This window comes from Chenopodium album, chromosome 9 (genome assembly GCF_948465745.1).
Source record: "Chenopodium album chromosome 9, dcCheAlbu1.1, whole genome shotgun sequence".
In the NCBI taxonomy this organism is placed as follows: Eukaryota; Viridiplantae; Streptophyta; class Magnoliopsida; order Caryophyllales; family Amaranthaceae; genus Chenopodium; species Chenopodium album.
In genome coordinates, this window is record NC_137842.1 from 18,224,628 (window position 1) to 18,235,438 (window position 10,811).

Sequence of the window (10,811 nt, forward strand, 5' to 3'; positions counted from 1 at the left end):
TAGAATTAATTTAGTGAGCAAAAAATAACAAGTCCAACTTAATAAATTCAATCAAGTGCACAAAACAAAAAATATTTCCAAGACCTATTATTTAATAAAATTGGTTCTACTTGATGCAATAAAATGAGTAGGGTTATTCTCAAAATTAATTTAACCAACGTAAATTAATTATGAGATTTGACAAATTAAAGAGAGAGTTGGAATTATGAACACAAAATTCAAATAAAGATTCCAACTTTAACTTGTGAATCCTTGATTATTGTATAATCCAATATGAAGATAAATTAAAATCCTATCACAAGATTGAAACTTTATGATTCCAATCAATTTAATAAATTAGTAAATCAACAAGTTCAATAAAAATTCATGGAATTTAGTAACTCAAAGTTCCAACCACTTAAAACAATTAAAGATTGGATGTTTAGAACTTAGAAGCCTAAAATAATAAATTTTTCACACTTAATGCAATGGATTTTCAATTATGTGAAAATTTAACAATCTTTCAAGCACTAATCACTACAAAGTAAAAATGCTTTACTCGATGAGGCTGTGAAAAACTTTACTCAAGAGTGCTATTCAGAATTTAACCCAAGAGCCAGATGAAGCTTTATATGAGGCTTGGGAAAGGTTCAAGGATCTACAGAGACAATGCCCCCACCATAATCTGGCACAATGGCAGTTGATCCAAGCCTTTTACAATGGACTTGGAAATTCATCTAGATCAATTATTGATTCTGCAGCTAGTGGGAGATTCATGAATCTTAATGTTGAAGATGCAGGTCAGGTTATCAAAGATATGGCAATACACAATTCCCAATACGGGAATCCGAGAGGGTTTGCTAACAAAGGAAAACATAATGTCGATTCCGTATCCTTTTTGCAAGATTAGTTAACATCTAATTGTCAGAAACTAGATAATCTTACTGTTATTCCTAAATCTGTAGCTATTGTTTCTGCTGTTGATAACAATGAAGCTTTTTGTGAAAATTTTGGAATTATAGGGTATTGGGAGCAAGATTGTAGGAGTTCCATAGAGCAAGTTAATGCCTTTCAAACCTATAGGCAAAATAACCCATACTACAACTCTTATAATCATGGCCTCCGGAACCACCCATATCTTTCTTACCGGAGTACCAATGTACAAAACCCTTCACCTCCACATCAAACATAACACCAACCCCCACCACATCAAAAATATTACCATCCTAATTCTAGATAGAAAAACCAATCACAATCCTCCTCATCTTCTGACCCTGCTATGACATAAATTAGAGCAATGCTTTCAAGCATGCAAAATCACACGGAGAGTAGAGATGCACAAATTGATTCAATTATAGCCCATAATAAAATCATGGATAATCAAATCGCTCAAATTTCATCTACCCTACAAACCCGTTAGCAGGGAGCTTTACCATCGCAACCAATTTATCCCACAGATCATGCCAATGCAATCACTCTAAGGAGTGGTTCACATTATGATGGAACTCATATACCAAAGGAAGATGGACCTGTTCCTGATCCTGATTCCTTTATACCAAATGCTAATCCCATTAACCCTGCAGGGCCATAAAAAGATACTAACCCTTCTAATGTTTCTTTGCAGGGTAAATCTCAGGATAAGGGAGGAGATGTACAGAGCCCAGTTATCAAACTACCATTTCCCAATAGACATTTAATGAGTAAGTTTGATAAACAATTCGGTAAGTTTTTGGAGGTTGTGAAAAACTTGCAGGTAACAGTTCCTTTCACTGATTTAATCACTCAGGTTCCTGCGTATGCTAAATTTATGAAAGATATTTTGAAAGGAAAAGGGCCTTTGATAAGGTAGAAACTGTAGCTTTTACAGAGGAATGTAGTGCTTTATTGTAAAATAAATCGCATCCTAAGTTAAAGGATCCTGGTAGTATTTCTATTCCTTGTCATATCGGTAATGTCTTCATTGATAAAGCATTGTGTGACTTGGGTGCTAGTGTCAGTGCTATGCCATTGTCTGTATGTTCTAAACTTAATATGGGTGATTTAAAAGTTACTAATATAACTTTGCAAATGGCAGATCGTTCTCTTAAGTACCTTTTAGGTATTTTAGAGGATGTCCCTGTCAGAGTTGGTAAATATTTTATCCTTGTTGATTTTGTTGTTTTAGACATGGCTGAGGATACACAAATTCCCACTATATTAGATGGGCCTTTTCTCCATACTACAGGAGCCATTATTGATATTAAAAATGGTAAACTAACCCTTTTTGTTGGAGATGATAATATCACATTTAATTTAGGGAAAGTTTTGAAAGGACCTATGCTAGAGGAAAATTGTTGTTTAATTGATGTGATTGATATAATGGATGATATTTGTGATGAAAGCTTACCTCAAGTTCTTGCAAGGGATCCCTTGGAGGAAGTTCTTTGTGGAGATTTATCTGTATGTAATACAAGCATCTGGGGTAATGAGGTGGATGTCATTGAAAAAGCTCTTTCACTAGAAGAGCTAGACCCCAAAGAGACCATGAAGGTAGTGAAATTAGTTCAGGAATCAAAACCTGCAGAGGTTAAGAAACCTGAACTAAAACCTCTCCCTTCTTATTAGAAATATGTTTTTCTTGATGAGAAAGAACTATACCCTGTGATCATCAGTACTTCAATTGATGACCCACAAATTTCCCAACTTCTAGATGTTCTTCGAACCACAAAAGAGCAATTGGGTACAGTATTGATGATCTCAAGGGTATTAGTTCTGATTTTTGTATGCATAGGATACATTTAGAGGACAAATATAAGCCCTTTATGCAACCACAGAGAAGGTTGAATCCTAATATGCAGGAAGTAGTTAAGAAAGAGGTTATGAAATTACTTGATGCGGGTATTATCTATCCTATTTCTGACTCAAAGTGGGTAAATCCTGTTCAGGTGGTTCCTAAGAAGGGTGGGATGACTGTAATTAAAAACGATAAAAATGAATTGATTCCCACTAGAACTGTTACAGGGTGGCGTATGTGCATTGACTATCGAAGACTAAATATCGCCACTAAAAAGGACCTCTTCCCTATCCCCTTTATTGATCAAATGCTTTTGAGGTTAGCTAATCACAAGTTCTTTGTTATTTGGATGGGTACTCGGGATTTTTCCAAATTCCGATTCACCCTGAAGATCAAGAAAAGACTACATTTACATGCCCTTATGGTACTTTTGCATATCGTAGAATTCCTTTTGGTTTATGTAATGCACATGCTACTTTGCAACGTTGCATGATGAGTATTTTTTCTGATTTCATAGAGTCTATTATGGAAGTATTTATGGATGATTTTAGTGTGTATGGGTCTTCATTCGATGCATGTTTAATAAATCTCGCTAAAATCTTGAAAAGATGTGAAGAATGCAATTTGGTTCTAAATTGGGAGAAGCGTCACTTTATGGTGACAGAAGGAGTAGTTCTTGGTCACATTGTATCTGATAAGGGTATACAGGTATATAAAGCTAAGATTTATGTGATTGAGCAATTGCCTCCTCCTATTAATGTTAAGGGAGTTAGAAGTTTCTTAGGTAAGGCGGGGTTTTATCGTTGTTTTATCAAAGATTTTTCTAAAATTGCTAAACCACTGACCCAACTTTTACTCAAGGATGCCCCTTTTGATTTTACTGACGAGTGTCTTGAGGCGTTTCACAGGTTAAAGCAGGCATTGATATCGGCACCCATCATATGTGCACCAGATTAGACTCTTCCTTTCGAAATCATGTGTGATGCAAGTGATTTTGCATTAGGTGTCGTGATAGGACAGAGAAAGAACAAAGTTTTGCATACTATTTATTATGCAAGTAAAACTTTGGATGAAGCACAAGTCAACTATGCCACTACGGAGAAGTAGTTTCTTACTATAATTTATGCTTTAGAAAAATTTAGATCATATCTAGTTGGTTCTAAAGTTATTGTTTTTACTGACCATGCAGCTCTGAAGTATTTAATAGCCAAGGCAGAATCAAAGCCTAGGCTACTCCGTTGGGTTCTCTTGCTCCAAGACTTTGATGTTGAAATAGAAGATAAGAAAAGTGCAGAGAACGTTGTGGAAGATCACTTGTCACGTATCAGGTATGATAAGGGCAAGGAGTCTCTTCCTATAGATGATTCTTTTCCCGATGACAACTTGTATGCAGTTGTAGAGCAGCACCCTTGGTATGTATGCCGATTTTGCTAATTATTTAGTGGGTGGTAGTCTACCTCCTAACTTGTCCTACCAATAGAAAAAGAAATTCCTCTCTAATGTTAAACATTATTTTTTTGGATGATCCTTTTTTGTTTCGTGAGTGTGCAGATATATTATTTTGCAGGTGTGTTCCCGAATGCAAAGTTCACGGCATACTTACTAGTTGCCACACTTCACCTTATGGAGGACATCATGGTCCCACCAAAATGGTGGCCAAGATAAATGAGTCAGGATTCTAATGGCCCACCATGTTCAAGGATGCTAACACTTTTGTGCAGGCTTGTGAGTCTTGCCAGAGGATTGGCAACATTTTGCGGTGGCATGAGATGCCTCAAACCGGTATTTTGGAAATTTAAATTTTTTATGTTTGGGGTGTTGATTACATGGCACCGTTCCCTTCTTCAAATGGGAATCTTTATATACTTGTCGCCGTCGACTATGTATCCAAGTGGGTTGAGGCCATTGCCACTCCTACCAATGATGCCAAGGTGGTCCATAGACTTTTCCAAAAGACCACCTTTCCAAGATTTGGAGTACCTAGAGCTATAATCAGTGATGGAGGATCTCACTTTCATGAGCGGAAGTTAGACACCATTCTCAAGAAGCATGGTGTATACCATAGGACAGGTTTAGCCTATAGTCCCCAAACTAGTGGCCAAGTTGAAGTTTCCAACTGGGAAATCAAGGTCATTCTAGAGAAGGGGGTAGTAAAATCAAGGAAAGATTGGAGCGATAAGTTTGATGACACCCTTTGGGCATACAAAACTGCATTTAAGACCCCAATAGGTACTACCCCCTATAGACTTGTGTACGGTAAAGCATGTAATCTTCCGGTGAAATTAGAATACAAGGCATATTGGGCTATTAAGGAGCTCAATTTGGATGCTAAGCTAGCGGGAGAAATGAGGTTACTTCAACTTAACCAAATCGATGAGTTTAGGTTGATGGCCTATGATAGTGCACGTGTCTACAAGGAGAAGACCAAGAGATGGCACGACAAGATGTTCCTTCCAAGAGAGTTCAAAGAGGGTGACAAGGTGTTGTTGTTCAACTCTAGACTTAAACTATTCCCAGGAAAGTTGAAGTCAAGGTGGTTGGGTCCCTTTACTATAAAAAGGACTAATAAATTTTGTTCTGTAGAATTGTTCGATGAGCATGGTAACGAGTTCAAGGTTAATGGTCAAAGAGTCAAGCTATACCATGAAGGGCTTACGATTGGTGCGGTTGAACTAAACAAGTTCACCTGACCGATTCCGGTTCATCTTGAGCTACATTGTGGTAAGAGGGTCGTGAAGGACCTAGATAAACCAGCGCTTTGCAAGAGGCAACCCGTATTTGTTGCTTTCTAGACTAATTTTTTTCCTTTCTTTTATTTTTTATTTTTTTTAGAGGTGAGGAGAGTGCAATTTTACCTTTTCAAAGTGTTTTTGCACAGGTTTTGAACAACAAGTAAAGAGTCTTAAAGAGAAAAAGTTGAAGAAGTGTGTGTTCTGAGCTGGGAAATGGCCCGATCGGGCGAGGCTCCCCCGATCGGGTGCACAAGCAAAATGCCAAATCGAGCAAAATTCGCCCGATCGGGCAAGGAGCTCTCACGTTCAATTCCGAATATTACTCATGTTCAATTCCGATTACTAAACAATGATGTGAGAATGACCTTGAAGGAATTTGGTAAATTGTTTGAGTTGAAATCTGATAGACCCATTGAACCATCCCATGACCATATTATCGTACGTGGTCTATCAAGCTCTCACGGGGGAGGGTTAAATTAACCTCCAACATGCCAAGGGAACTTGGATTCAACATCCCGTGCCAAAATTTTGGCAATGGTTTGTGGCCTCACCATCTTTGGGAGGCACGAACTAGCCAAGGTAAGGAGGGATGAGTTAGAGTTGTTGGCTTCCTATGTGATCCCTAGAAGTGAGAAATTGAACATTCCGCATAGGATAGCCCAACACTTCCAACGGGCGGCCAATGCGGCCGAAGGTGGTAGGTCTAGGACGCCTATTTATTTTGGTTGGTTTGTCACCTACATTGCGGTCTAACATTTAGGTTTCACCCCTACCGACCATAGGAAAGTAGAAGGATCTACCCTTATGGACCTTGCATACTTGGGAGGCCTTAATTGGATCCAACCCGTTGGTGGCGAGACGTGGTGGATAATTCACCGTGAGTCGGGTAGGAGGGACCAAGCCTTTAAGTTACCTAACCCCGTCTTGACTAATTTTGAGAAGGGTAAGCCTTCCTATACATTCGAGTTAGATGACCAAGGAGAGGCTCAAGCGGCTCACCATTCACCACCCCACCCACAACCTCAATTCCAACCACCACCCTAACCCTATACACATGTGTAAGGAGGGTGATCCCATCGTAAAGGGGTCCTTCCTTAGATGCCCATGACCATTTAAAAGCCTAGTACTTTATACTTGTTAGGGTGTATTAGGATTTGAATTCCTGACTATTTGGGAGACCTTGAATTAGAAATGATACTCTCATCACGCTTTTTTTTTTGTAAGAAACAAGTAGGAGTCGCCAATGATTTTTAGGAAAACTCATAAACCTCGTTCATGCCTTTCTCCCAAGTAGAGTTCAAGGGATAATTAAAACGAACCGTAAGTTTACCCATGCCCAAATTGGTCTACATAAACAAGAAATGAGTTCGGGAGCGAGGGTACTAAGATAACGTTCCCTTTAGAGGGGAATCGCTATCTTAACCCTAGTACGACCTCTAGTAGCTCTTCCTTTTTCACAATTTCATTACCAAACAATATATGCAACGTTATACCTAAAGCCTAAGTTAGTTGATTTTATTTACAAGTATTAATCACGTAGGAATTACATCGCAAAAGCCGTTGTTCTTTCACTACTCAAAAATAGGCTAAGAGACCCGTTAAAACATGCCTTAGAGACCCATTTATGACGGGTCTCTATCTCAGAGGTCTATTTGTTAAAGAGACCCCTCATTATGGGGGGTCTGTTTTTAAAAACAAATAGACCCGTTAATAGAGATAAGGGGTCTGTTTGGTGTGTGTATGATTGATGCACTTTTAAGGGAAAGGGACCCGTTATTTGCAATAGGGGGTCTCTTTAAGGGGTGTCAAATAAACCACATTTATTAAATAACGGGTCTGTTTGATCCCTTTTTTAGAAAAAAAAAAAAAATTCACATTTTAAAAATTTTTTACGCTAAAATAAAATAGTTGATTTTTTTTTCGCAAATTACGAAATTACAATTTAACATCAATAATATTTCTTTTAAATAACAACATTAGTATTATACAACATTTACAAAGAGAAAGAAAGAAAAAAATACAACATTTACAAAGCTACAGATCTAAATTTACAAGTATATAATTACAAAACGAAAAAATTAAAACACTTTAGTTCAACAAGTTATACAAACACAATTCCTAAACATATTCAATTGATATTAATCTTTCAAGCAAAGTATTGCAGTCAACAAATTTGCAAATCATAATTATGTCTTCCTTCCCGTAGTTGAAAATTTCGTCCACTATCTCCATCTAATTCATATATTGCAATAATCAAGAACAACCCAAACTAAAAAATCAAAATACCAGCCATAAGAAGAAATTGGACATAAAAATTGAGAATAAACTAAAATAGAAATTAATCATTAATTAAAAAAAAAAAATTAAATAGTCCAAGTTTATGAATATGAAATCCCCAAAATCAAAATCAAGAAAACTCAAATCCAAACCCAAATAGATAGATCTAAGAAATATAAATTGTTATCCACCCCGATTACCAAAATACCTTCATTTCTTTGAACAAATCCCAGTTTCTATTGAATCAGCGTAAGGAGATGCCGGCATTTCTCGACCGTGACTCTGAGGGACGTACAAACAAACAAAAAAAAACCCAGAAACCGACATCAAGGCCACTTAAAAACAACGAACAAGATGACCACGCACAATTTCATGGTTGAATTCTGCAATTTCACAAACAAAAAAGAAGAAGACTAGGCGAAAAATGCAAATGGCCACCAGTTGAAAACCCCCCATTGCCACCGGTTTTGAACCGGTGGCCATTTGAGGGGTGGAAATAATGCATCAAATGGCCACCGGTTCAAAACCGGTGGCAATAGTGTTAATGGCCACCGGTTAACCGGTGGTAATATTAATTATGGCCACCGGTTAACCGGTGGCAATAATAAATTGGCGCGGTTTTTTTGCTGCTGAATGATGACTATTGCCACCGGTTCGAACCGGTAAACCGGTGGCAATAAAAGGTTCTAATTTTTTTTTTTTTTTTTTTGGCCTGCAATTATTCCTGCAATTAATCCTGCAACTTATCCTGCTATAATATTCTGCCATAATATTGCTAAAAATTCAATAATCATAACAAGAATTAAAAATATATTTTTAGACTACTTTTATAATTAAAAACCAAATGCAATACAACAAATTCAATAAAGTGTGATATATAAATAAATACAAACAATACTAATAACTAGTCAATATTGTAGTTTAAAAGTTAATAATAAACAAAGTATAATTCATAATGATGCCACATTTACAAATTGAAGGTGATGAAAGATGCCAACATGTCTCGAACTTCATTAAGCTCCTTGCTAGTTAACGGATCCCCCTTTTGCACCTTGCAAAACTTGGAATATATATAAATTATGTTAGAATAAATTAAATTAATATGTAAAAAATTAAATACTTGGGAAAATTAAAAACAGTCGCATAAACAAATGACCAAAATAGCCAAAATAAGGCCTATTTGACTTCTACTTGCCCATTTTCTACATTTTTAAACAAATGACCAAGTTGTTCCTCATAACATGTCAATTATACTTAGTTATAGGTGGCTAAGCCTTGAAATCAAAGAAAAAGGGCATTTTACTAAGTTTAAGGTCGCATTTTCATCTAAAATAGCCAAAATAAAGCCTATTTGACTTCTACTTGCCCATTTTCTACATTTTTTAACAAATGACCAAGTTCTTCCTCATAACATGTCAATTATACTTAGTTGTAGGTGGCTAAGCCTTGAAATCAAAGAAAAAGGGCATTTTACTAAGTTTAAGGTCGCATTTTCATCCAAAATAGCCAAAATAAGGCCTATTTGACTTCTACTTGCCCATTTTCTACATTTTTCAACAAATGACCAAGTTGTTTCTCATAACATGTCAATTATACTTAGTTATAGGTGGATAAGCCTTGAAATCAAAGAAAAAGGGCATTTTACTAAGTTTAAGGTCGCATTTTCATCCAAAATAGCCAAAATAAGGCCTATTTGACTTCTACTTGCCCATTTTCTACATTTTTCAACAAATGACCAAGTTCTTCCTCATAACATGTCAATTATACTTAGTTGTAGGTGGATAAGCCTTGAAATCAAAGAAAAAGGGCATTTTACTAAGTTTAAGGTCGCATTTTCATCCAAAATAGCCAAAATAAGGCCTATTTGACTTCTACTTGCCCATTTTCTACATTTTTCAACAAATGACCAAGTTGTTTCTCATAACATGTCAATTATACTTAGTTATAGGTGGCTAAGCCTTGAAATCAAAGAAAAAGGGCATTTTACTAAGTTTAAGGTCGCATTTTCATCCAAAATAGCCAAAATAAGGCCTATTTGACTTCTACTTGCCCATTTTCTACATTTTTCAACAAATGACCAAGTTCTTCCTCATAACATGTCAATTATACTTAGTTATAAGTGGCTAAGCCTTGAAATCACATAATAAGGGCATTTTACTAAGTTTAAGGTCGTACCTCATCAAGATGTATGGTGTTGGAACAATGAGTCGCTATCTCAAGCATGAATCTCATCACGTATAATCCACAATCAACTCCATTATCTTGTTGTGGGCACTAGCATAGGAACAAATCAAATGAATCAAATGTCACATAAAACCCACAATTGTTTTAGCAATGTTTATTAAGATAATCACAACATGATGTGGCATTACCATAGGTGATTTCCATGTAGGACCCCGTGGAGCACGACCATGTATCTTCTTCATAATACTATAGGAAAGTAAAATCAAATTTGATTAGTTTGACTACTAAATGATCTTAGGTTAAGATACTCAACACTAGGTAGCTATATTTACTTTTGTAGTACAGACATCACGAGGTACTTCTTTGTTGATCGAGCTGAATCAAGGTGAAAGATTGTGTTATTAGCAGGACAAATCACCATGAGGAACCAATGATACCTACATAAATTCACAATACACAAACACATCAATAATTAGGGTACAACAAATAAATCAGATGTAGAAAGAATTGAATTACACATGGTTAAACGTACTCCTCATAACATGGGGCGAATATGAACTTGTCTCCCGCACGCATTGATTCCCGAATATTATGGTTAACATAATACATCACCTCGGGGGAGTTGTGTAAGATTCTAGTCTCGGATGTCTGTTCGGGGCATAACCACCCAACTTTACTAGGTGAATCAGTGTCACTTAAGTGCTCCCGTAGTGCTCTACGTGCATGTGCAATGAAAAATTAATTGACATATATGAAGGATAAACAACACTAATATATACAACAAATTAATTTAAGTGGCATGAGCCCGTACCTCATGAATATTTGAATGAGAGAAATGTTAAGCATTGAACCGCTTAAAAATTCCT

General features: G+C 36.5%; 1 protein-coding gene and 1 non-coding gene across 2 annotated transcripts; both read right to left on the reverse strand.

Moving 5' to 3' along the window:
• Nucleotides 1-559: 559 nt before the first annotated feature.
• LOC145561152 (small nucleolar RNA R71) lies at nucleotides 560-666 on the reverse strand. Its single transcript, XR_014093728.1, has one exon. It is a non-coding gene; the product is annotated as a small nucleolar RNA R71 (small nucleolar RNA).
• A 7,931-nt stretch (nucleotides 667-8,597) lies between these two features.
• Nucleotides 8,598-10,514, reverse strand: LOC145559623 (uncharacterized). Its single transcript, XM_081621017.1, has 5 exons — nucleotides 10,478-10,514; nucleotides 10,278-10,382; nucleotides 10,134-10,191; nucleotides 9,937-10,035; nucleotides 8,598-8,821 (listed from the first exon to the last, which is right to left on the reverse strand). The coding sequence occupies exons 2-5, from the start codon at nucleotides 10,364-10,366 to the stop codon at nucleotides 8,729-8,731; spliced, it is 339 nt and encodes a 112-aa protein (XP_081477143.1). The 5' UTR covers nucleotides 10,367-10,382; nucleotides 10,478-10,514; the 3' UTR covers nucleotides 8,598-8,728.
• Between the last annotated feature and the right edge of the window lie 297 nt (nucleotides 10,515-10,811).

Excerpts from the sequence above, each read along its gene's own strand:
- LOC145559623 (XM_081621017.1), bottom strand. The coding sequence starts at position 10,366 with ATGGTGATTTGTCCTGCTAATAACACAATCTTTCACCTTGATTCAGCT. Across the intron at positions 10,192-10,277 it reads GTGATGTCTGTACTACAAAA|TATTATGAAGAAGATACATG; the intron begins GTAAATATAGCT and ends ACTTTCCTATAG. Across the intron at positions 10,036-10,133 it reads CTACATGGAAATCACCTATG|TGCCCACAACAAGATAATGG; the intron begins GTAATGCCACAT and ends TTCCTATGCTAG.